The 27,928-nt window shown below is 38.1% G+C and overlaps 2 protein-coding genes across 2 annotated transcripts in view; one reads left to right on the top strand and one right to left on the bottom strand.

Annotated features, from left to right (window-relative positions):
• The window catches only part of SYN2 (synapsin II), a 192,635-nt gene that overhangs the window by 46,278 nt on the left and 118,429 nt on the right, over window positions 1-27,928 (bottom strand). Inside the window, exons 6-7 of the mRNA XM_075159387.1 lie at window positions 2,558-2,620; window positions 6-148 (exon numbers count right to left, since the gene is read on the bottom strand). Of these exons, the coding sequence (XP_075015488.1) occupies window positions 6-148; window positions 2,558-2,620 (206 nt within the window). The remainder of the gene's footprint in view (window positions 1-5; window positions 149-2,557; window positions 2,621-27,928) is intronic.
• Window positions 17,271-27,928, top strand: part of TIMP4 (TIMP metallopeptidase inhibitor 4) — a 32,877-nt gene continuing 22,219 nt past the window's right edge. Inside the window, exon 1 of the mRNA XM_075159389.1 lies at window positions 17,271-17,584. Within this exon, the coding sequence (XP_075015490.1) occupies window positions 17,434-17,584 (151 nt within the window). The 5' untranslated portion in view covers window positions 17,271-17,433. The remainder of the gene's footprint in view (window positions 17,585-27,928) is intronic.

Here is a 27,928-nt window from a genome sequence, read left to right as displayed (position 1 = left end):
CTCACATGTATGCTTTGTAGTTACTGCCTATCTTTTGGATCCTGATGTCATATTTGGAGTCTATGAAGGGTTCAGTAGTGGCGTAGGTCTGAGTAAGTGCTACCACGCTGGCTATGTCCTGAAAATCGTAGTGGTTGTCTACCTTGATCTGTAGTCATCATACCACAAGTAAACGGCATATACAAAAGAAAAAAGAGCAATTAGGAATAAAATGTAGAATTCAGTTGCAAATGGCATTCATGAGAAGTATGTTTTTTGATAGCATCAGTTTATAAAAAGAAGGATTGGATATTATATCTGATTTCTAGATTCTGTAACATTCCTGCATTAAAGTATCTATTTTTCTAGGCAAAATATTACCTGTTCATCTGTAGAAAGCAATTTGCAGACAGTGGAATTTTATTTTGCTTTTCAATTTTTTTTTTTAAGTGGTGATCGTTAATTTTAGATCTGCGGGCTTTAGAATTTTTCAAGGTGTCATAATAGGCAACACTAATTTATATGGAATTCTTGTTGATTCTGTAAATTGCTCATGTAACTGAATGTACATGGAGCCCACCATGTACCATCACATCATGTATCTCCCGGGAGGGAGGAGATGAAGGGTCACGACATCCTGATGAGTGCGCATTCACATGGAGCACAGAGCGTTGGCTCAAGACAGCAGAACCAGTTTTTCTCATGTTTCCCACTTCTCTGCAAGGAGTCAGGCTTTCTAGGAGTAGGATTTCCTAGTTGTGGAACACTGTGCTAAGATGGCGAACGGTACTCAACCCATCAACTGTAACAACTTGAAATAAGAGGGAGGTGGAAAAGTGGGGAATATTGATTTGGGGGAGAGGGAGAAGGAGACTTCAGAGGATAGATGGAGGACAGAGGCATTACTTTTGGACAGGGAGGGCACATCTCTACAGTTGACTTGAAGGAAGCTGCCTGAAGTGGGGAGAGAAGGTGACTCAGAAGAGCAGTCGTAGGGCTAATGGGAAAATGGGAGAGAGAAACTGGAACTCCAACACACTGACCCAAAGTACATTTCAGAATGGTGAGGAAAGGAGGCAGGGATTAGTATTTCTCATGTTATCCAATATTAGAGTTTGCAACTCTTCGCAAGCCCAGCGTCTTGTTTGCTTCCACTGTCAGCTGGTACTTCAAAGGGAACCTGTGGGCCAGGGTGCCACAGCTGTGAGATGGGGCTGGCATATTAAATGGGGTCTGGTGAAGCTAAAAGAAGTCATAAGGCCTAAGTATTTGCTCTCAACTCTCAGAAGGAGAACAATACAGAGTAATTTGCTGTTTGAGAGCCACAAAACCAGACACAATGCCTGGTTTCAACTTAGTTTCTGAAAACTTAATAGCATATGTGAGTCTAATTATGACCAATGGAAACCCTACTCCTAGCAATGCCTTTAGGGAGGACTGGGGTACGAGGAGAACCTTTACTTGGTCTCTGACAGTAAGCATTTCACTACAAAAGACTGGCAATTAATCTTGAAGGATTTAAAATATTTTACAGCTAAAAAAATCTAGATTTATTTCTAGACATTTGATATGCTGAACATTTCTGTGCATTATTTCCCTTTTCTATAAACGAGAGGTGAATATCGAAAGTACAGTATAAACATTCTAATACTTCACATATGCAATCCACAGAAACTGCAGTTTAAGTAATTAGTGGTTAATTCTGCTCTCAATTACATTGGCTGCCAGATTTCGACTGACTTACTAAGTACAAAATAAAGCAAAACAGTCATAGGCAAAAGAACATAACATACAGTACAACTTGCACAATTACTGAATAAAAACCAATTAAATCAATTTTCTATTTCTATTGCTAGTGGCAAATATGTTCATGGAGCCTTTGGAGATTCAAGATGACAAATGTAACTATTCTCTGATGATTTGTTTTAAAATCTAAAGCACTTAAAGCACTGAAGTGTTTTCAGTGAGAGAAAGTGGTTAATCTGTAATGACTAGAAATTTTCACTGGTATCAATGAAAGCGGGATTTAAATCATATCCCATTGAACCATCATTGTGAGATAAGTGATATCAAAACAACTGTACTCACCACTGAAATGCAATTACTTTGGAGAAAGAAAGCAGCAGTTACATAGTGGTATGAAACAATCATGGAGAATACATTAAGACAGGAAATGAAGAAAAGTTCAGTATCAAGCTGAAACTAATAAAGAACCAAGGCAAAACCTTCCTATATTCCCAGGTCCGAAAAGTTGGTTTGTGCAAACAGACTCTTAAAATAGTCTCACTGGAGTCAACTAAATTAATAAACAAGGTTCTGCTTCAAGAAAGCATCTCGGCACGTTTCAAAGAACGTCCCATATACTGAAAGGCATAAACTGAAAAGGCATCAATGTGAAAATGTATTTTCCTAAAGAAGGGTGCTTTCTTGAATAAGATACAAGCAGTGATTTGTAAGGGTAGGGATCTGAGACAGAATTTAGACAGTGAAAAGTTAAAATATCCAGGAAACGAAAGAACATGCGTATTATTTTAGACAAACACCCGGCCTCCTAGCATGCAGTAAGTAGCATCTGCACCTTTCCCATGCCTGAATGAGCATGTCCAATCTTCACAACAACAGGAAATGTTGGCATTGTTAGCTACGGGGGAAAACAAAAAAGACATATTAGAGAGAGCCACCATGAGTTAAATGATTAAGCTACATCATTTATGAAAATTATTTAAACATGACCGTGATGCAGTCAAAGCTGTTCTTGCCCTGTGGCTATTCGAACAGGTTACTCATCTGTGTAAGACTATGTGTTCTGATGAATTACTGTATGTTTTCTGAGGGCTATGTTATTCCCAATTCATACAACTGGTGTACTTCTATCTTAACTTTTTTGTATGTCTTTCTTTTGACTTCACTTTTTTAACTGAATTTCTGCTATTTCCTATTTTATGTTTTGCTACTGTGTTTTCTGCCCCATAAACTCACACTCCCCAAAGTTATAATCAATAATAATGTCAAATTAATCACCCTTTTCCTTTTCCCTTGATTTCCATTATTTAGCAAGGCTATAAATTCTTTTTGTGACCAAAAAAACTTTCTTTAAAGGCAGATCCTAGCTTCTGTTACAGAATATCCCGGTTCTCTCCCGCTTCTGCATAGAATGCACATAATAATTCAGCCATTGATTAGGAAATCAAATATGCAAAGACATATTAATATGATTTTTTCACTCAAATGATAATCGTTCTGTCTCTCAGAAAGTTCTGTGAATAACCAGCATTTTTTCCATCATTCAATTGAAGAAGTTTTAGATCTCCCAGTCATGGGTACAGCTGTCACTTCTTTCTCTTTTTCTTCCACCTAAAATGTGCCTATGTTGAACCTCTATCAACCAAGCACAAATACAAATACTTAGTAGAACAGGATTATAATCAGAAATACAAAACTGAACACCCTCAACACATAATTAAACTGGGCAGCAGCAGGACAGTAAGTGTTAAGGGGTCTGAAACCTTCATTTAGTACCAAATTTTAACAGAGTAAATACAATCCAAAGCAAAGCTGATACTTTAGAAAATAAACTAAGAATTCTTAGCGATTTTATGAGAAATTTATTTTCCAAATACTTACAAAGGATTGCCAAGAGGTTAAATGGAGTTCACACATCTCACTGTGTTTTGCACACCATTGCACAGAAACACACAAACACAACCAGATATTTACATGGAAAATGCCATGGCATTGTAAATATTGACATTAAGATCAAGAGATAAAGAATAGGAAGGTCACTTGGCTTTTGGTAACATCCAAACCTACCTGTAGGGTTATAGAGCTAATTAAAATTCACACACACTTTTCCTATATTTTAAACATTTATTTTCAATATGCTTTTAAGGATGCCTGCTTTAAAAATACTTTAACTGAAAGCCAAATCTACACAAGAACAAGTGGGCATTCACTGCAAGGTACGTATTCTATACTTACTGTCAGATTCCCAGTACAATACACGAATCTGTTTCTTTTTTCTTTTTTTTAATGGCCTTTCCTATATGCATACCGATGCAATATTGGTTTGTTCTGATTTTTTTTGTAACATATACAGGACATCTAAGCAAACAAAACCAAGTTGCTTGTTTTTTGACAGAATCTCAGTTTCTGCTCTGCCTGATCAGAAGAAAAAGGAGGAATCTTTGGATCTACTCCTTTAACATATCGAAGTTTTCAAAGCCTGATGAAACTACAGGGTCCTACAGTCGTCATCTACACAACACAGGCCATGGAAGTTTTTCATTGATTCCTGCATCAAACCCAAAGCTATGTCTTTTCAGGAGAAAACCAGATTTGATTTAAAGACTTGCAGTTATGAAAAATTTACTGCAGTCCTAGTTAAATTATTCCATTAGTTAAGTAAAGATGTCATATACATATCTTCTGCCAGGGCATCCTCGAGATCTGAAATCCAGAATTACCGCCAGAGGCAAGCGGACCATTCGGAAACCCATCTCTTAGTGCTTTATATTACATGCGTAACTGTAGCTGCCAAATTTCAGTGCCTGTGTAAAGGCAACTTTTATTTTTTGCAGAATTTCTGGGTACTTAGAGGAACACTGTAGGAATCAATAACTATGAATACTTTGAAAGTCTTTTATTTAACTCTTGTTTAGGAACCATTTCAAGAGTTGGTCTTTAAATCCAAAATTCATTGATTTGTTTTTTACAGACCTGTTTCAATCTAACCAATTTAAGTTAAGGCACGTAAGCATGAAAAAACTGATTAGTTTCAAAATAGCCAAAAGCACTTGCAAAAGTGTTATACAGTAAAGGTCACCTATCTTGCAAATTAAAAATAAATTTCTTGCTAAACTGTAGGAATGCAAGGTCCTGTATAGTCAACATCTAGTCACTTACTTACTTTTAAAACTAGACACTTTTTTTTCCCAATTTTTTCTGGGGAGGAGGGGGAACAAATCATTGCCTGACTCAAGATTCATAAGGGCAGCACCACAATTTTATGATTGAACTATAAACCACTGAACCGGGGTTTGTAATGGAAATGCTGGCAGACCTCTCAGTATAGCAATACGAATGGCACTCCTGTAATTAAGAGGACCACGTATCTTCCCATGATTCCAAAGCTGTGGAATCCTCTCTGGGCCGCAGGAACAAACACTAACTCAAATAAAAATAAAAAAAAGAAACCCTGCTTTCTCCCTCAGAAAAATGCACTAACATCATTTAAGGCAACAGAGTTCATTTTGCTCTGGAGTCCGATATCAAGATTTCTTGTGGTATACCACATCCCAGCGCAGACAAAGAGAAGAGGTGGTTGCAGGGGAAAAAGGCGCTGAATACTGTGTTTCAAACATCAGACAGAAAAAAGCCAGGTAGCGCAGAAGGCAGACCAGTATTACAAACCAGAGAAGTGCTGGGATAACGTATCTATCACTGTGACAGGCCCTGGGCTGTCCCAGGGCTGACGAAGCTGTAGTTATTTTGGTTTTTGAACAGCATTTGCTTTTTTCCTGCTCTTACTTTAATTACCGGAGTTTTCCCTGTGTACCTGGGGGTCAGACATGTGCCATCACGCAGTCACTTCCCTACCACTAACTGGTTTCCAGTTGTGCATGGTATCGTTCTGTCAAGCAATAAGAAAACCTGAAATTTCTTACTGAAATTACAGAAAACTTGATTTGAGTCCTCCCTCCCCCAAGTCTGCTCTTTGATCTTCTGTCTTAGCAGAACAGGCAGGCTCAAGACTTTTCATACATTTGGTAAACATTATGTACGATACAACTGTGATAGTAACACCGAAAACTTACCCGCTCCATGGGTTTCCTTTTAACTTATGTTATGGTTACTTGGTCACCTTGAACGAAGACCTAGCATGTATCAATGGATCCACTTTAAACAGCTGATACTAATTGGACTCATTGCATGTTTTCTTTGAAATGTATTGTTGGGGGGGAAGGCCATTTTACAAAAATATTGCTTATTTTTCTAAGGTTTTCTTAAATTCAGAAAAGTATAAATTCTACTGTGACAATTAAAAACTGAGGGGAAAAAATCAGAAAAGGCCAACAACAGAAATTACATTAAGAAATCTGGCGAGTTCCTATGTATGAGAGATGGGAATGGACTACACTACGTGAACCCTTGCACATACATATAATATACATGAAAGACATCTGAATATTTAAAAAAAAAAATTAGGATAAACAGGGCTTCTATTATAACTTAAATAACTATGCAATAAAATATAATTATTAATTAGAGAGAAAACAGAATACATGTCAAGCATGCCATACAATTTTCCATAGTTATATATGAATATGATTGGATTGGCAATAAATATTAGTAGCAACTGAAAAAACTGTCATGGCTCTTTGTAGGAACCCAGATACAAAACAATTGAGATACATTACTGATAGTAGCTAATATGATATCATTAATCAAAATAACATTGCTGAGTATTAAAATGTTTTATCCTAAAACCTACAAAGATGGATTCAGTCTATACACTTTCATTTCTGTGGTTGTAACTTCTTACATTGTTATTTTAAATAAATGTGAAGTCTCAGTTCAACAGAACCTTAACTTATTCTAAGTTGCACGGCTCACTTCCATGACTAGGACTAGGTACTACTAGTAGTAGGTACTACTTTGGTCTATGAACTTGAAGACATGTTCCGTGGGGAGCAAAAAATAGATTATGTTTTGCAGATAAAAGGCAGTAGTAAAAAATCCTTTTAAAATCTGGATAACAGAAGTGTAGATTTCTAAGTTTCAAACTGAGGGATATTTAGCATGGAAGCTGCTTTACTGAAATGACATGTTTTAATGGTTTCTGTCATATACTAATAGCATGAATTAAATTTACATACTTAATGACCAGACAATTCTAATGGTTGTTACCACAGGGAACCTTCAAACTGAGAGTTCATTCAGGTTTGACATGAGTCTTAATGAGCACAGCAGCAATACTTTAAAACCGCTTGGCAGACCGAGCACTTGTCTAAGTGTTAGAAGTCCAACCCTGTCTTGGTTAACTGCACTGCGGAAGCGTTCAAGGGCAGAGGAGAATGAAGTGATTAAATCTGTGATGGAAATACAACAGTATATATGGGTTTAAAATGTGACTGTAATATCCTGTCTGAAAAATCTTCATGTTTTTAAGAACACGTCTATTTTTTCCCTATCCAAATAACTATATATTAGTATTTTTCATTCAAGAGCTGATTTGCAGGCCACTTAACTCTTTCCTATCACTTTTTTTTTTTACATAACTACCATTTATTTTATTATTTTCAAGGCAGTCCAGTTGAAAATAATTCTTTTAATGGTGTTGTATGAATGTCACTAAAATTGATTCTGTAACAGGCCTAATATGGTTTTTTAGATGAACACATTTGAAGTTAATTGGTCTAGTCCTCACAGAGCGATTTTTCTAAAATGAGTGGATTTGATTTTTCACCCATACACTTGCAATGGGAATATGGCAGCTGACAAACGGCTCAAACTTGAGCTTCGCTGGCAGACCTTCTGAATGCCGTGAGAGCTGGACTCCACAATCTCCATAGGTGAACTGGAGGCCGATGTACAAGACTCATACTTTCAAACCACTTGCAGCAACTGTAGTATCCTTTAATTCTTCTAAATTACTGATAACAATACAGACAGCAACCCCTCAACATCTCACAGTCGCGGACTCGCCATTCATTTTTCACCGGATCTATTCATATTAGTTGGATCAGAGCAAAGACAGTGCAGCAGGAACTCACGACACACATTATTTCTCCAATTTTCCATTTGCTCTTTTTGTTTCCCGTACTACTGACAGGCAACTAGCAAAGTAATTATAGTTGCAATGAAACTATTTAGGTTTACAAACAGACAAAGAACTATCTCAAACAGCAGTTATTCTGATGCAATTACCCAATCCAGGGAGAAATTTGACCCAATATTCTGAAGTTGCTGAATAAACACTAATTAAGGCAAGCGTGCATTCACAGCAATCATTTTGAAATTTATCACAGAAGCATGTTTCTCCTGTCATCGAGTCTCTCAGAGTCAGGTCATGACATCTGTTGGGTTAGCTAGCTTGAGACCACAAAGCTTTTGGAAACTGGTGTGGGGAGCAGTAAGTTATCAAATCATCCTCATTCGGGCTTGAAATGCTGTGGATTTTTACTCTTCTGTTGCTGTAACTTACTACATCAAAATAATCCTTTTTCCATGTTGCTAGGATGACTTGCAAATTGGATTCAAACACAAATTAGGTTCAAAGATTCATTAGTTATTGCTCAGAAGCCATTTTGAATGCCTGAAACCTGCAAAATAATACTGTGCTGCTCTTCTGAAATGTCACGATATTTGCAATATGTTGCATATGTTGTTTTCATAAAAGCGTTAGGGCTGGCCTAACTTCTGTTTTGATCCCACACATTAATAATTACACTGAATGAACAGGGAAATGTGGAAAATTCAATCAAAACCACTGCAATTACTGATCTTTGCTTTTGCTAGAAGGTAAGAAACATTTGCCAAATTAAAAGTTAAAAAAGACACTGATTAAATGATATAGGTGCTCAAAAGGAGCATGCAAGTACTATGAGAATTGCTGTTGACACATCAGATAACCCTTAAAAACAAGGGTTCCAGAAGACTTCATGAACACAAAGAGGTTTGAAACCTCCTGACCTCTGATCTGGCGGTAGTAAATAGCGACACTGGCTGCTCTCAGTTCGTATTTCAGTTTCAAAACTAAGCATACCCTGCCAGCCAAAAATTAAGAAACAAACAGTTAAAGATAAAACTACAGTTTCCCCCTTCCTCTTCTCTTGAAAAACGGTAGAGGATTTTTTTCTCGTTGAGAAAAGGAAGGAATCCATATTCTTCTGGAAGACATCATTTGTTATCCAAACATAGAGTGGATATGTTTGGATATGGATCATTAGCATCATTCGGAACACCCAGGTATATCCACTGGTCTGCAATATATGGCAGGCCAACTGCTACCAAGCCTCGGGTGCTTGTTTTCCTGAAATCACCATTTTGGAACTGCCACGTAGTATGTGCAGAAGAACTAAGAAGATACAGTTGGGCATGAAATTTAAAAAGAAAACAAACCACAAACAACCCAAGCCAATGAACAATACAAACACTGCTCTGTGGAAAGGAAGGTATCGAAATAGATGCACAACTCTGACCTCTGGGCAGGTAATTAAAAAAATTATAAGGCTCAGGAATACTTATCTGCTAATGCACTCATGAAGAACCGCACTATTTTTACACTATACTGCTACCTGTCTTTTCGATGCACTTTAATGAAAAATAAAAAGTAGAATCAGTAGTCTGCCTTAGTATTTCTTACTAAGAAGTACCTAGTACTTCTCTCCTCCTGAATTCTTCGCTATGATTTCCTTTAAGCTGAAATTTGTGTGCTGTGCATGCAGTTCCAGTGTAGCAGCAGCAGCAGGGAAAAGAAATCCTGTTACGTGAACGTATCAACAAGAGCCATGTCCTTCCAGTGAACCTGACAAAATAAACTTAACTTGTGTTTCACACAGAAACAAGCCACACACTGTACCTAGCGGCAGCTGGCAGCACCATCACTCTGGAGAATGTAGGTTCACTCTTTAGGATTTGTGTGGCCACCGAGATTTGACATCCCCTTCTGACAGACGTACTTCTGCCCTGTCAGTCTATTCTTTTCTAACCTCGAGCCACACCTACCTAAGGCTCTTGGTCAGAAATCCTACTTTTTTTTTTTCCCCCCTGAATGGAGTCTAAATTAGTTGCAGGATGTGACGTAGTTTTGCCACAATAATTTTTGAAGGAATTGTCCGATTAGACATCAACTTTGAAATCAGAGAACTGTACACAGCCGGTCCTGTTAGGTCCAGTGACTAAAATGCACCCCAACCCGCCTGGGAAACCTGTTGGTTATTGGCACTGTAGGACTTTCTGAGAGACGGTAACACTGCCCAGAGATCTCTATTTACAAACACCATGACTACTCACTAAAAATACTTCCATTTTTTATTTTATCTAGCTATGAAGCCCATTTACTCTTAACTAGGTTCAAGTTTGAAAATGAAATGCAGTTTGCTAAATTCTGATGATTATAGATATTTCAGTTGCTTAATTTCTGACCAGCATACTCTAGAGACTATAAATTTCATGCCTGCAAGTTACCTGATAATAACAAAGCTGCCTCACAATTAGAAACACTTCTAATTAGATGAGCATTAAAATCTAAAAAGCCAGTTACTTTCATGATTCTCTTACTGACGTCACACCAGCAAGGGTGGTTATTATCATTGCTTGTAAACACTTCATCTGCATCCATGTTTTAAAATTGAAGATTCTCTGTACTATAAGCTTACAAAGATAAGTATCATTTTATTTATTAATCTTTAATATCTGGCCACCTAGAGATTTCATAAATCTGCTTATCATGCTTTTTACTGTAGAAAGAAGTATTCTAGTTTGATATACTTACACAATACCTATAGGCACCATTATCATCTTCTATATTCTGAAGTGAATTCTCTAGTTAGTTAGCCAGTAGATGGCTATAGAGTTAACCAGCAGAGTCTTCATCTGTGCGGCTGCTTGTATTTTTCCATATGTAATGGAAATAATACCTATCCTTTCCTATTTCAGAGATTTTCTGGAGTTTATAAGTCTGGTTTACTACAGTGTCATCCTGCGATTTCTTCGCTGTAGGTCTATTTAAAATAAATCCCTAAAGTTTAAGCTTCATACACTAAAGTGCTCAAAGGTTTATAAGTTCTTCTGCAATTTAAGTATTTTTGAACAATGCTTAGAGTTACATAATATAAGCTGGTTTATTTCCACGAGATATAATTTGAATTCTTGTAAATTTATTTTGAATTCTTCTAACTAAGGTATAATGTAAAATATAACCAAAGCTGTATATAAAAATAAAACTAGGCAAAGATCATCTGCTAAAAAAAAAAAGGCAAAAAAAAAGCCCTCTGCTGGCACAATACAGAAAAAACAGTTTTTTGAAGGTGGTATTCACCCTGGCTTTAATGTCCTCATGGTTGAGTGGACTAGAAAAGCCACAATAGGAAAAAAAAAGGGGGAGGGGGGGGACACATAGCGACAAAAAACCCCAGATGTTGCATAAACATGACTTACCTCAAGTTCAGTGTTTAAATATTTATCTTTCCAATAATCCCCAAGCAAAGTTCATTCAACCACTATAGTTCCATGTAATTTATTTGTGGAATATGCATCAGTCTGAATCTAATTTTGCTCTGCTTACTTTGGAGAAAGGAAATTAAAAGTGAAATAATGAAGGTGGCCTTTTGTTCATTTTTTCTTTCCCAGAAACAGGCAGGGAGAGTCCTAAATCAATAAACAAGCAGAAGATGTACTTTCTCTGGTCTCTTTGGTTTTAAGAAAACCCAATCTCAAGACAAAGTCAGGGCTCAGCCATGCAGCAGCTCTCGCCACCAGCAGGGGTAGCTCAGCATCCTCCTCTCTCCATTAAGAAAAGCAGAAACATCAGGCTTCACCAGCTCTTCTCAACAAACACAAAGAACAATTCAGAGATGCCGAGCCAGACTTCCCACTGCCTTCTTCCTTGGCAGAAAAAACTAGGTGCAAAATTCTATCTGTATGCAGTTACGTTTTATACCCCCTTTACACAAGTGGCAAGTCAAAGGAGAATCTGATGTGCTTTGTATTATCTTTTTAGAAATATGGGCATTAAAGAAATCTGAAAGTTCAAGTGGATAAAAAGAGTAGAGCTTCAATTTGATTAGGGTGCCAGGTAACCAGAGAGAGGCAAATGCACATTAATCGTGATTTCTTTATTCAAAACAGGGCTAAAATGTCTTCTAAACTAAATAAGTGCAATATAGATTGGTCCCAGGGAAATGCTGGGCCACCTCAATTCCCACTGAAATTAATGGGAGCCGATGCAAAACTGGGTATTCCGAGCACCCCTTGTACACAGATCCTTCACTTGCCATGAGCACCACCTCATACGACTGGATCTAAGAAACCAATTCTCTTGGCACTCACTGAAATCAACACAAGTTTTGACATGATCTTAGTGTATAAGTGACACTACCAAGTAAATCTGAACCAGGAAATCAGTCTAAAATACCTTTGTCCCCACAACTGTTTTTCAATTAAAAAAGGATAGTTATCTAAATCAGCACAGAAGTGACCTGATGGTAGAAAAATCTTCTATTTTCAATACCTGTACAGCATGAAAACAGAAATTGTCATTAACAAGAAAAACATGAAGTATCATGGCAGTTCCCACAAATCTCTAGTAGAAATTGTGGAGAAGACAAAATCTTTGCAGAGACAAATTATATTTTGATTCTGGTATGTCAGTGTTTTATTCCATTCCAATCCTTCTACCAACTATTTAGCAAACTGCTGCCTCTAAAACCAAGTAACATTTTGCCACCTTATAAAAAGATTACCCAGATCACTGTGACTGTAAACCCTATGGGGTTTTTTTTTAGTGTAGTATTTAGGAAGTGACAGCTATAAATACCCTCCCTTTTGAAGCAAGCTATAGTACATATGGAGGCATTGGAATTGAAAATCCATGAAAACTCATCTATTTTGTGAAATACTGTTCTAATTTTGAATTTTCTACATGATTGTACAGTTTTTGTACAGGATGTGTACTGTGACTGTATCAGTTAAACTGAAAGTAGTTTCAAGGAAAAATAAATGCAATGCCAAATGAGAACAAGGGAGAAAAGAACTCCAGCAAATCATCAAGAAGGCAACAGATAAACTATTACTGTGGAGAATCCTGCCTGCTATCATTCTAAAATAAGATCCATTTGCCACAATGGAGAGAGAATAAGATCGATATAGGTAAAAAAATTATACTCTGTAGACTGCCAGAAGCTAACGTACAGAGCAGGCGGTCCAACCAAAAGACACTGTGCAGATTCAAACTGCTTGAAAGCTGGAAGGGACAGCAAGGCGTCCCCATCATAATTAAAGAGCCTTTGGAAAAGCTGTACGGACAATCCCTGTGCAACACCGTTCAGCGCTCCTTGACACGACTGGAAGTATCGAAGCCAGGCCTGCCAGAGAAATACTGATGATCAGGACCCAGGAATCTATAAACTGAATGCACAGCGCTGCCTCTTATGCAAAATGAAATAGCGAGGGGAGACAGCAGTGCTAGGAGCTAACATACCAGTACGGGTCAGGCAAAGGTAGTGCTGCTGGGGGATCATCCTGCAGACCTGCGGTGCTGCAAAGGGCTGGCAGGAGAGAGGAGGGAGCAGATACAGTAAGGACGGGCGGGAAAGCAGCGTGGAGCAGAGGTGATCTGGCAGTGCTGCCTCTCCCCCTGTCAGCTCTAAGGGTGATGCACCTCGCTCATCACCCTTTGCCCCCAGTAACTCCCAGGGAAGAGATGAATATGTCATAACGCCAGTGTGAGTTTGCTCTGGAGTTCAGGGGAAGCAGTAGTTCACTCCACGGGACTCTGCGTGCATGGCATCCAACAGAAGGAGACCTAGTGTTTTGAATACGGGTCTCTGGGGGCTGTTAGAAGAGAAAGAAACAATGATGGTAATTAATGACCAGAATGCTGTTGATAGATGCTCATGCTTCGTAGCAAAAATTATCAAGGATCATGACAACCCACAGTACAAAAAGTCTCTCCAGAATCAGAAATCCTGTGCCAAATTAGAATTCCCATTGAGAAGAGTGGAAGCTGATCATAAATTTGACTGTAGTCAGGTTTCCTGCCTTGCTTCTATATTGCACACATCAACAAATACAGTGGATTATCCCCAATCCCCTTTATTTTCTTGCATTTACTAGAAAACAGGAATTAGTTGTTCAACACCAGACTTACTTAGCTAGACAGAAATGAGAAAGTGCCAAGTGTTTTCTCTACTGTGTCAATAATGAATTGAAGGAATCAGTGGCTATATCCCGTGATAAATGAACTTTTCTGTTTCTTATTAGCAAGTGTTAGCTGTATCAGAATATAACCAAGGAGTGGGCGCTAGCTTGACTAGTATTATGAGATAATTTGCTATGATGTCATGGCTTACTTATCAAACTACAGGAAAATTGACATCATAACATACAGCGTAGTGAAAGAAGTCTTGTACTGTTAGTCCATTTATACAAATGTAAAAATGTAAAAAGACCAAGTGTTTCTTTTGCTTCAGTTTGCTTATATTTATAAAATGTTGGCTATAATTTCTCTATTATTTAAGATACAAGATTATTTTGCTTACAAGTTAGTCAAGGAATATTTCTATGTCTTTTGGGAATAATCTTTGTATTTTACAAGGTCAAGATCTAAATGTAATACAGAATGGGTGCTGAGCTTAGGGTTTCTTTTAAATTCTCTAAAAGTAATTTTCCTAATACAATGAAAAATACTAACAATATACAATATAAAAAAGGACAATGCAGCTTCAAGCTAAGACCTAATGCTTGCGGATACTGTTCAGAGGTAACAGGTACTCAATCACTGTACTGATATCAGTAGAAGCTACAGGTAGTATTTGTCTCCTCTGAAAAATGGACTAAAAATGCATTTTCTTGCATTTGTGAGAACATGTTCCTGAGTATAGAGATTTCCAGACTTATTAAAATCCCTTTCAAATGCTAGGATGTAAATATGTCTTTGTCTAAACTCTGATAGTAATTTGACAAAACTTACTGTTTCAGAATGAAGAAAACAGGAGTTCTGCTGAGGTTTCAAAAATTCTTGGCCTTTTACATTTTAGTGATAAGATTGTATCAATGTTGTCACGAAGAAATGAGAGATACACCTACCAAAGAACTGCTCGTTAGTTCGGCTTGCGTGGGAAGCAGAACAGCCAGTTTCAAGTCCCGGCTCTGAGCAAGTCCACGTACCCTAGGACTGACTGGTGTACATGTCTGCTTTTCCTGCAGTGGTTGTGACCAGTTTTTCACGCTAGGTTGAGAAACCTTCTAGCCGCAAGTTTCACTAAAATCCACATTCCCGCTGAAAGGTCTTGTTGCGTACAGCATGTTCCAAGCCTACCCCTTCCAATGCTGACTGGGTCTAGAGAGACCTACGGGGAATGTATTTCTTGAGTAAGAACCTCTCTTATGGCCATTCGCTTCTCTAAGTGCTTTAAATATTCCACCTATGTACAGATGGCTTGGAAAGACTCTTAAAATTATTTCAAGGGTAGCTGCAGGCAGTACTATGTAAGATCGTAATTAAAATGTGTTTTTAGGGCATTTGTACAGTTACTATATGAGATTTACTTTTAGCATGTTTATGCTTCTACATGTTCAGTTGAATGTAATTGTATTTAATTCTAACTATGTCTACAAGATAGTTGTGAATTAATTTTTAACTTTTCACAAAATTAGTTTTAAATTTTGTTATGAGCATAATATTTTTAGTTTGATTGTACCATTAGTTGGATTGCACTCGATATAAAGGTCTTTAAGACATGCAGAGCATGGTAGTTTGATGTGCTGTTCTGGACAATCTTAGGCAAAATGTGCCTTAGTTAACCACCGAATAGGTAGACCTGCATGCTCGATGTTAGAGAAGACAGTTGCCCAGCATATTTCTTTATTATTTGAATTTTACTGAAACAGTAATCAAATTGGTCTATTTAGATCATCTATAGCAGCAGCCGTGTGATGTCATCTGGAAACCAATCAATGGCTCTCTATTAATTCCTTCATCACTTCCCAGACCTACTGCCCTCAGTGAAACTTGAAAATCAATAGTCCTAGAACTACCGACCACAGAGACCATTAAAATACCTGCTTAGGGGTTTTTTTGCGGCCGCCTTGTAACTTGAAGTTCCTGTGTAAGGTTTCGGCCTCACATCTTTTTTATCTTTTCACTCACATGAAAAGCTTCCTGAAAGAAGTAAGTTTCCTCCAGGTAAGAACGGAGATGTTAACAGGTCTAAATTATTTTCAGGTGTTAATCCTGGACTTGGATCCAACCTTATAATTTGAAGCCAAAACTTCAAACTGAAAAAATAGAAATCAAACTATGGCTGCTTGAACTAAATCAGGACATAGTGTACAACGTTCCTGGCTCAGTCCTGAAGTAGATCTAACATCTGAAAATGAGACCCAATTCTAATAATTCTGAATATTTGTGTTTTTTTTTTTTTAACGGACAGAGTGTTTTTCGGGGCGGGGGAAGACGAATCGGAGCACTAATAGTTGTAAAAGTGACCTCTTACTGTTCAAAAATAGAATAAATCTGGTGCTGTGAAACATGTACACATCTATATAAAGATAACAAGCTACTTTGTGTACACCTAAACCTCAAGAAAATACATTTTTACGAGTCTGGATTGAAATGGTTCAAATTACATTAATGAATTTTCAATTCCTAAGCTGGATTTGTGAAGTGACAAAATATGCAATCCTTTAAGCAGTTCTGTCCTGCATGTTCAAGCTGTGTAGTATTTTATTACTCTCTAATCAAACCTCACGTTGCTCCCTCATGAAACAACTTCTTTATAAAAAGAGGGTGTATACATGTTACCCATATCCAGATTGCTACAGCAACAAAAGATCTGAAGTTGAAAAAGATTTCCGAACTCTTGTATTCATGTCTGTGTTCCATGTATGACGTGAGCCAGAAAATACAGAAACAGATCTGTGTTGATTAGGGCTTCCATTAATAAGGAATGCAGAGAAAGAGCTGTGCCTCCAACATACACCGTTGGTATATTTTTCCGTGTTATTTTAAATTAAATCTGTGATGAAATAATAAAAAATGCCTTTTATTGCAGCTTTGATTTTTAATTCATTATTCTTTGTAACTACCAATTGTTCAAGGCTCACAAATAGAGCATTGAAACATTGCCTTTTCATGAATGAAGTTCTGTCCAGCCTGCAAACAGGGACGTCATTTCACGAAAATGCACAGAAGTGCAGGGGAAGATCAGGGACTGCAAATGAAAACAGCTTAAAAAAAGGACAGCTTTGTTTACTTGACCGAAATAGAGAAGGTAGCAGAACTCGTTTTTAAACTCGAACTGGAAGGAAATCTACTAGAAAAAGAGAAAATCTTTCTTCTGCTAAAGATCATAAAATCAGCTCCAGATCCTTGTGAAAGATGTTTTTGTAAAGGCTTTTGATTATTAATAGTCCTCCTGACTCATAACAGCAACATGGCAATGCTTACTAAGGTAACCTCTCTTCTGGTACAATAACTTTCACCAATGATGTCCTTTTTCCTTAAAGGAAGGCGGAGTTAGGAGTTAGTGTCAGGGCCATAAATAAGAGGGTCCTATGTCAGGGAAATTAGAAGTCAGTTAACATAAGCGTATACTCAGAGCGAGCATTAGAGGGCTTTCCTAAACCACCCAAGCCTGCTGAAATCAAACGGCACGCAGGAGAAATCAGATAGCTATTAGGAAGCGTAGATATAAAACCAACAGTAAGAAAGCATTTTCTCTTGGCTGACCGATGAGCTGTGCTTCAGGCAACATGAATCCCGTACGTAGTACCTTGCTGTTTTCAGTGCTTCTACTTCTGACCCACAGAATTCAGGAGCTGGTGGAGGCGTGCAGCTGTGCCCCGGCTCATCCGCAGCAGCTCATCTGCGACTCGGCGTTAGGTGAGTCAGAACGGCTACGCGCTTTTAACTCCGACCGTAGGAAACCAAAGGGAGCTGCTCTAGCTGCTGCGGTTATTTTTTTGTACAGCTGCAGAGGAATATGTTTAACCAGGTGGCTTAGTCTCTCCAAGGATTTTAAAACAAAACGACTGCAGAGATCCTTTTAAAGAGAGGGCTATGGAAAAAAGAAATAAATGGTAGTAGCTGTTCTGCTTTTCTTGTTTTTCCAGAACATTTTGTGGTTACAAACTGTTGAAATTGCTGTATTATCTAGTGGCCTTTTTTTTTTAAATAGGAATGGCTTCTATATTAGGTCCTAACTTAGAGTAAGCAGGGAAGAATACCTGAACTTTCAAATGGCTACTGCTAACAGTATCTGTAATAGAATATTCTATCTAAATATGTCTGCTATGTGTAAACTATGCATATAGGTATTTTTTATAGCACTTTGGGGGGGGAATAAAAAAAAAGAAAAAAAAAAAAAAGTCCCCAGTGATAATATGTCAAAACACTTGATCTTTGTTCTGCTCTACTACAATTTCTTTAATTGGTTGTTGGGTTTTTTTGTCATTTTCCAAAAATACTTGAGCAGGAAACTGATAGGCCCTTTATTTTCTGCAGATAAGCTGGCTACAGCAGTTTGTTTATATTTATACAGTTCTGTATAAATATAACTTTCCAGTCTTTAGGACAATTGTGTTTCATGATATTCAGTCAGCACTGTGGTTGTCAAACAACTTATAGAAAGAAGCTGAAGATCTCAAAATTAGACTGCATGGGGACAAGAAAATGTGACATTTTGCAGTCTTCTGATTTCATTAGCTCAAGCTAAGGCTGGTTAGCTTCCATCTAGTGTGAACAGTAAATGTAGAACATGAGTTTCCAAAGTGTCACAAAATTAGCATCTCTATGGGGCAGGCAATACCTTCTGCATACTGATTAATTGCTTTTATACCCTGACAGAAAATCTTTGTAGCCATGACAAACTCTAAGCTCTGTTTGTGGCCATCAGTTAAATTGTTTTTTAATCTGCTCGTGTTAAGCAATCTTTTTCATGAAGTTACCTACACCAAGCATTACAAACTCGGGGTTGTTTAAGGTGTGAAAGAAAGTAGAAGCTGTGCTGCCAGGAGCTTAACTATACATGTATATATTTAACTGTATTAGTCTGTTGCATTCCTGTACATAAGAAAGTGACAATTTTTCAACAGATTTAATGTAGAGACTTTCCTAAATAAACAATTTCACAGTATAGAGGAAACTCAAAATACTCATTATGAGCTATCTTCCTTAGGGAAGCCATTCTGGCCATTCTTATGATATATATTAAGATTTATTCTAGATACATTTAGAAATGGTATCTATATGCTACTTTTTATTTATATTTAAATACTGAAGATTGTAAAATAAAACTACTTTATATTTGGACTTGATGCTCAAGCTCTCACTTATATAAATATTCCTATTTAAGTAAACTGTACCTTTTGGCTAAGGAATGTTTATATCAAGGATCACTTTGTTTAATATTTATCAATTTAAAATAGTATTTCTATATATTATAAAATGATAGAGATGTAAATATTCAATCATATAAATATGTGTATACATATTTTTATATGTGCATTTGCATATATGTACACATAAAGCCTGCTCTAAGCATTTATGGATGAATTACTTGGTTTGCTTGGGCCACAATATCTTGCGTAAGCAGAGCAAAATTACTGAAAGGGGCTGGAGAAGACCAGCGGAGCTGTCTGCCCCGCGTAAGAGAAAACTCCTCTAGCCAGTCTGGCAAAGACAGCTCCTCTGTCCCTGGCGCCAGAAGCCGTTGGTTTTCCAGCCCGTGCCCAGGCGAGAAGGCTGTGGGCTGGGGCTGCCCTGGGGAAGGGGCAGCACCGGCCTGGAGCCCTGGGCAGGGCTCATCCCCCGGGAATGGGCGCCGTGCCTCCGCAGCTCCGCTTTGTTTTACGCAAAGCGGGTCTGAGGCCACTCCCGTGTCCTTAGGGCCACCTAGGAGGGACTGTCAAACCCAGCCATCCTATTAAGTATCCCGTGCGGTAGCATACCTCAAACTCCTCCTGTTAATATCACCATACCTAAAGATTTATTTTTTTTAAGATTTAAGAAGATTAAAGATTAAATTGAAGAACTGTACTTCAATTTCAACATTTTCATACCTCCAAAATAGTGATAAACAAAGAAAGGGACAGCTCTTCAGCTACCAAAATCTATGGCAGTAGAATGCTAATCCAACTATTTGCTGAGACTATTCAATTTTTTTCAGTTATTTTTAAGTTCTTCCATCTCTGTACCCACAAACACATTCAAGTATTTCCTCGCAGCATAAAACCCTAGCACATCTTATTAAAAAAAAGAAACCATGCCATGCCTCTAAATTCCACAGTAAAGTAAAAACTGAGACAAAGTCTCAGTCTTGCTCGTAGAGCTACCAACCACTATATGTACTTCAGTTACTGCATTATTTCTCAGTTTCACTATATATCTGTAATATTTTTAATTTCCTTTAGGATCAGCTTGTGATTTGGGTGGAGTGAAAATGGAGGTGGAGGGGGTTGAATCAATAGACATTACTTGAGCCACTAACTGAATGTGTGAAGCCACTCAGAAACCTTAGCATTTATATGAGATACCCAAGAAAAAAAACAAGCAGAGAAATTAATTAAGTCTGTGACAAGCTCTTTTCACTTTTACTTTTGTTCACATGATTAGTGCTGTGACACTTTGTCTTTTACAGTCAGGAGGCTTTTGTGGCTTTACTCTCTTCCTAAATACCCACAGCTACCACACAATCTGAGTAACTTGCTAGAAACAACAGGCTTTCTGACAGACCCAGAGCCAGAGCGAGCTTCTGGTCCCGCAAGGTGCGGGCTAAAACCAGAATAACGCATGAGCGAGGAGCCCTGCAGGTGTCCGTGGCTGTACACCGCAGGAAGAACGGCAACGATGGGTGGTAATCAGGAGTGCCGTGCCAGTCCTGCCATTCTTCTGACCTTGGGTTTGTCAATCTCCCCGCTTAGCCTTTTAAGAGGGTGTGATTTTGGAAAAATTTGAGCAGCTTTCATGAACTTCGCAGTAGTTTTAAATTTCACTTCAAAGAAGTTGTAGGAAGTGCCCAGCACCATGAAGATGCACACCTTTTATAAAAATAGGGAGACACATTCCTTTTGTGTTCTTCTAAATGGTGCTGAGGCCCTCCTAAAATGTGCTGAATGCCTTCAAACCCCAGCGAACACCTATACTTCTCCGGAGGACTCTCACTGGAAATGGAGATGGGAGGGTTATTAAATGGCAGTCTCATGCACCGCACCGCTAATTATCAGTGCTGACCCCCCGTCCCCCCGAAGAATCCAGGAGGCTTTCTCCTTACAGAGATGGAATGTGATGAGGATGTGCTGTTTAACATTTCAAATTCAGTAGCGCGGCACCATAGTTTCAAGCCAATATAAGAAAATACCTCTGATAATGGCTTTTTTTGGAGAGAACCATGGATGCAATTGAGTTTATCAGATAGCGTCAAGACAACAGATTTCCCTTTTGCCACTGACTTCAGTCTTCCTGGACTCAATTCTAAACCAATGTTCACATCAAATTAGACAATCTGTAGACAGAAATGCTGTATGTGGAGAGGACGGATTCCTTTCTAAAGTCTGTCACTTTTAATTCATGCTGTTTTTTCCCACTTAGGCATAAGCAAGGTTATTTTTTGGACAGTAGGACAAATATGCAAATACTTTGCCTTTCTTAGCTATGTAACACCAGTACCCTACCCTTAAAGTTAGACGTATTCTTTCTGATTTAAACCGTCTTATTGTCATTTTTTCTTAAACATACATTGAAAATGGTATTTTTACTGAATATTGGGCACCACACTCCAACAGAAATGACTAACAGATCTTGAGTACAAATAAATATATAATATAGCTTCAGAGAAGAGTTCTATAGCTTTGGAGAAAAGTGGCACATTTCAAAATATGAGGGAAGCTTTACAGCTGGAGCTTGGCAGCGTTTTCAGCCTGTTAAAATCTTGTAAGATCACTGAGATCAGGCATTGTAAAGATGTGCCAGATGATATATTAAATTTTAATCACATTTAAAAATAACAGTAAAAATTTTATTTAAATGCACCAGAATTAAGTTTTCAAAGTCAGCTCCTCTGGGATAAAATTACAATATGCTATTTCTTTATTACTGAATTTCATATTAAAACTTTCATGGCTCAGTGTCCCATGATTTTGCCTCTCTGCAATATAATACCTAGTTTTGTACTGGAATGGATTAATTTGTACATTATTAGAGTGGGAAGTAACTTTGCCTAATGGGAAAAATCAGCCTTGGAAAAGGTATTAGAAATGTAGACAGTACTTCTTCCAAGTTAGGGGAGAAAAGGTGAACAGTGAAATTAAAGTAGACTTGATATTTTATTCGTACTATATTACGTTATATGCACTCACCATATTCTTAATCTCACACAGTCTACCTGCGGTGAGCAGTGTGATTATGCAAATACTGATCACCTCCATGTGATGAGCACCTTCAGCGGGAGTTCTGACACAAAATTAAGCAGCTATGCAATTAATCTTCATGTGTTTGGGAGTAGGGTGTTCATACAAACAGCAACAACCATACCACGTAACAAAAGACCATCAAAGACAGGGGTGCCACAGACCTTAGTCTTCCGTGAGGGCTGCAAGAGAGTCCCACAAAAAGCCCCGACTCTTGAAGCCGCTGCTTGGGGGAATGGGCAAGAGGGGTCCCTGCAGAAGGCTGCTGGCAGACCCTGGCAGGATCCGGGGTCACGGACACCTCGCTGACAGACACGGGGTCACACAGCTTACAGCCTGCAGTTGCCTTCAGTCTTTTAGACTTCTCCTCCATAGCGGGGAAAGATTATAGTACTTGGCATATGCTCTGCATTTATGTTATTGTCCTGCCAAATGGAGACAGGTCTTACTGCTTCATGGCAACGTCCTTCCTCTAGAGTGGAAATCAGTGACAATACTGCATGGGTATATTTCTAGAGTAACTTCCCACCGACTGGAAAGGATTATGCAGCTACCATTTCTCCGGGGTCCCACACAGAAATGAAAGCTAAGTTTCTATTCCAAGAATTGTGAATTCGGTTATAGAAATAATGTACTGGGCTTTGCTGTTCTAGTTCTCTCTCAAACAACAGGAAAAGCACAGCACCTGAGCATGTTTCCTGCAAGAATTATTACGAGAGAGAAGTTGTGAGACTGTATTACTGCCATTGAAAGAGCATGCTGCCAGAACAATATTTTCAGAACCCTAATTATATTAACCAATAAATCACCTTAAAACCAGCTAGAAATTATACTAATCTCAAAAGTACTGTTATTCATAGTTGGTAGGTTTAATGCAAAGGTGCTGAAAATGAGGTGATTCTCTTACCCTCATGTCCTCAGCCAGCGGCTGAGAAAAGCCGAATTCCAGTCCCATGCTCATAGAGTCCCACAGGTGTTCAGAAAACAATGTTGGCATGTAGGAATCATTAACAGTCATACCCTTCCCAATATCCTCTTTTTGTTATATGACTAATATTAAGTTCATTAACAAAAATTATTGAGAAACAGACGTTTTACCCTTAACTCATGTTTCAACAGACCCGTAAATGAGACGCATACCAAAACCACCTTTCACCTGTTTTGGCTGTACAATGTCCTACCAAAGTCAGTTATACAAAAGGGGACAGGTTTCTTTACTTCTGTAAGTACGAAAGAATTACATAGTGATTTTTCTTACTTGTCTGTTATGCATACTTTTATACACATTAATAGTATTTTCATAGAAAATTTTTAAAACCCTAGACAACATGAATCCTAGGAAGTTACTTAGTTTAGAGTGGCTACTGGTGCACTAGAGTGAAGCTCTTAACAAAGAAAAAATATCTGCAACCCTGCAAAGGCGCATCACTGGTAAAAATGCCTGCATATTACAATTAAGTTATAATCGCAGTACACATAAATTTCTCGGCATCGTAGCCTGAAACTTCTAAACGCTTTCAAAAATACAAAAAATGACTGCACTGACTGCAGAGATGCGGTGCTGTTAACGACGACTTACAACTACACGTATTTGAACCTGTCTTTGCTGAATGCTCAATACAGCACTTCAATATTCATGTTCAATGAATTGTTGGAGTGCTGCTATGGGAATAGCAGTTTGAGTCTTTCCATTTGGAGCTAACATTCAGCAAAATGTTAGTGAAACAGCTTCCTAGGATAAAGACTGAATTTCCTGTTTGGGAGTAGGAAATATTATCTGAATAAGATCTACAAATAACCCTACATCTACTTGAGGTTTTAAGATAGAAGCAAACATTTTGAGAACTTCAAAATTCCATGTCTCGTCAGTCTCCTAACTTACTTTTCAGCTCTGAATTCAAGACTTGAATTGCCTTGCCAATATCGTGCAACTGTAAGAAATAATTTCCAATCTCCTGTAAATGACTGTTCTTCAGAACCCTGCCATTTAGGCATGAAAATGGGGCTCAGTCTGGAAAAATGCAGTCACTCTCCTTTCCTTTGCTTGTTGAACTTTTTCATGGCAGTGTTCCCAACAGCTTAGGAGTTGTAGCTGTAAAATGAGGGGGCATCATGAAACTGAACAACAGGACAGAATTTTAAGGAGCCAAATCCACTGAGCACAACACTCCTGTCAATTAGAACGTAGTTGACAACTGTAAAATAATTTAGCTTTAGTGAAAAAACCAGAGCCGAGCATTGTGTAGTAAAATGAAATCTCAGAAGAATTACGCTAGTTGCTTGATTTAGAAGTAACTCGGTAACACCGACTCATTGCTGAGTATGTTATAAATGCAGGATAAGAAAATTCATGAACCGTGTTACTTTTATGTAAAAGCATGCATTATAGTGCTAAGAAACTAAACTGCCATGATTTCAAAAACAACATTCTACACACACTGTGTGGAAAACAAAATGCAAGCTTAGAAACAAAGATTAAATAACATAAAACACAGAACATGAAAGACTGCCAAACTCTTAATCCTATTAATCTACCAACTTTAATCCCTAACTTTCTCATTAAAAAGTATCTCAATAATGTGGGGTTTCTTTCGCACGGAGGAAGGGGCATGCAGCTATGAATGGAAGTCTACAATAACATTATGTATGTTGTTCTACAGACTTTAGAGTATAAAGAGAGTGTTATTCTTCAGCTGAAATTAGGCAGATGTTGATTACTAGTCAAATGATGTGGTTTTTGAGGCTTGTGAAGTAGAGAGAAATATTTCTGGTAACATGAGTAGCAGCTGTAAAAACAGTGCAGAAAAATAAAACTGACCTTGAACAACATTAGGAAATCATGCTATTTTTTAGGTAATATTTAAGTTAAAAGAATACCACACATCTGTTAAAAATACACTCACCTCTTCTGTTTGAAAGTTTATAAAAACTAGATTTTAAAACCTCACTCTCATAAATTGAATGTATTCATCTAATTAAAAAAAAATAAAACCACATAATCTTCTGGTTTAACAAGGAAGCCAAACCCAATCAACTCTTGCCTTCAACACAAGGAATTTTTGCATCCCGAGCCAAAAACACACAGAGATTCACAAAATCCTGACCTACCTGAGAGTCCTAATGAGCTTAAATATAGGCCTCCTACATTTTGAAAGCCTCAAATGGAAATGCATTTTGGATGCAGACTAGCACAGTTTTGTGTTAATAAAACACAAAAGAGTAACCAAATTCTGCAAAGGATTTATGTTGAAAAATAATACAGTGCAAATTAATATCCATATGAAATGGTGATAAAATAATCCTTGGTATCTGCTTTTACCGACTTCAGAAGCATTCATGAGTTTTTGGAATGCAGTAGTTTTTTCTGAATAAAAATGCCATGAATAACAATGAACAATGAAATATCCTAATTTATCATCTAAAAAAGAAAGGTGTTTCACTGCTGTTTTGTGTAACTAAAACATTTGCACAGTGGCTACATTAATTGGGTAGAGGGACTCATACTGATTAACATATTAAACCTTTTCAAATGTATTTGTAACCTTTCCCTTCAATGCACAATATGTAGTCTACCTCTATTTTGCTGTCAGGTTAGTAGAATTTAGGTCTGGCCCAGTGCTTACTTTAAATTAATCTTCCCCTTCAAAAATTTCCATGGAGTTCTTTTAGCCCAAGTGATAAAACTTTATTATAAGGATTTGATTTTTCAGTTACAGATATGATTGTTATCTCACCACACTTACCTTCTCATGCAACTGGAAGCAGCACCAAGACTAGGCAATGCTCTTCCATACATTGCTTTCCACAGAATAAAGGAAAAAAGCCTGCTATTGTTACAGTTACGTTCTTCAACAAGCTCTGTTGTTACAGATCCAAAACACTTGTGTCCAAACAGTCCACTAAGTTCCACTATTTTTCTTTCTTGTGATTTCAGAAAGTGTGGTTCAGTTAATTACTGTGCCGCTGATTTAGTTGTTTTACAGATGGCTATAAGCATTTATTGATGGAATATCAGAAAACTAAAATAAAAAGCAGGAAAAAAAAAATTGTCTTTACATCCTAACTAGCATAAACATCTTTTGAACTAAAGATTCCTTGACTTTGGGTCTAGGAGTTGTGGAGGACGAGGGAATAGTAATAATGTAGACTTACAGGTAAGAAATCCATCCTGCAAACACAGAGGAAAAGGTTTTTGCAGATTCACTCAGTATTGGGCCAGTTTTGCTGCTGCTGCATTCTGTCTTATCTAGAATTGAACTAGTACAACAGCTTCAAACATCTGAGTTGGGTTGCAGTTTGGATATGAAACTGCTGTTTTCTGATCTGTCCTGTTGAAAGAGAAATTGATAGATGAGCTGTTTCCTAAACATTTCTTCTTTTTCAGCTGTTTAAAGATCATTCAATAGCATCTTGCTTGGTTCTTAAAAGAGAAAAGGAAGTATAGGGGTTTAATATTAGTGTTTTCCACTCCCAAAAGAATAAGGATGATCTAGCATCTCAGCAGATATCCTGAAATAATCATCTATCGCTCTATCGAAGTCTGGAACAATTACAAGCTTGCACAATAATTCAGAAATCAACACTGCAAAAGAATGGTTGCAGTCTCCCTTACATTGTGAGCATCAAAAGCAAAAACTGCGTGGGACAGTGAGTGGAACACCTGCACTGTATGGCTGTGACAGCATCAGACATCGGAAGGATTTGCCAGATTTAGTCTCAAAGCAGTGTCTTGTTCTAGCTATCTCATCACCAAACTGGTATTATCGGCAATAATTTGGCAGCAATCCTGTGGGAATCTAGGAGTCATCTTTGATCTCCCACGAACACTACGCGAACTATTTTGACAAAATGCATCAGTTTTCATTCAGCACCTAAACTCAACTTCCCATCTCCCTCCCTGCCCCCTGCAAGATCTAAAGTCTTCTGTATAAGAAGAAAAAAATACGTGAATACTATGAAACTATTTTTCAGAGGTGATGATGGTGGCCAGCAAATTTTGACTAAAAAAAACCAACACAACAAAACCAATTGATGGCAAAGCATCTGGACACCCATGGCAGAAGAGGTCTCTAGCTGACTGGAAGTGCTTGACATAGAAAGAATTATGGCTGTTGTAAACCATAAAAATGTACATATATAAAAAATAGAAGAACAGAATGAAACAGACGTATTTTGCATTAAAAGGATGGAACCTAAACCACATGGATGCCAAATTCTTCTTTAAAGTAGTTAAAAATTAGTGTGATAATGAGCAGAAGATGAAGCCCTTTCAGTGTTCCAGTAAATTAGAATCATAGAATCATTAAGGTTGGAAAAGACCTCTAAGATCATTGAGTCCAACCCTCAACCCAACACCACCATGCCCACTACACCATGTCCTTAAGCGCCTCATCTACTCGTCTTTTAAATACCTCCAGGGATGGTGACTCCACCACTTCCCTGGGCAGCCTGTTCCAAGGCCTGATCACTCTTTCAGTAGAGACATTTTTCCTAATGTCCAATCTAAATCTCCCTTGGTGCAACTTGAGGCCATTTCCTCTCGTCCTATCGCTTGTTACCTGGGAGAAGAGACCAACACCCACCTCGCTACAACCTCCCTTCAGGTAGTTGTAGAGCGCGATGAGGTCTCCCCTCAGCCTCCTCTTCTCCAGGCTAAACAACCCCAGTTCCCTCAGCCGCTCCCCATCAGACTTGTGCTCCAGGCCCTTCACCAGCTTCGTTGCCCTCCTCTGGACACGCTCCAGCACCTCCATGTCCTTCTTGTAGTGAGGGGCCCAGAACTGAACACAGGATTCGAGGTGCGGCCTCACCAGTGCCAAGT

The sequence above is a fragment of the Calonectris borealis genome, chromosome 10, assembly GCF_964195595.1.
Source record: "Calonectris borealis chromosome 10, bCalBor7.hap1.2, whole genome shotgun sequence".
NCBI classification, from domain to species: domain Eukaryota; kingdom Metazoa; phylum Chordata; class Aves; order Procellariiformes; family Procellariidae; genus Calonectris; species Calonectris borealis.
The sequence above is the reverse complement of the archived record's forward strand: the minus strand, read 5'-3'. Positions and strand labels throughout refer to the sequence as shown.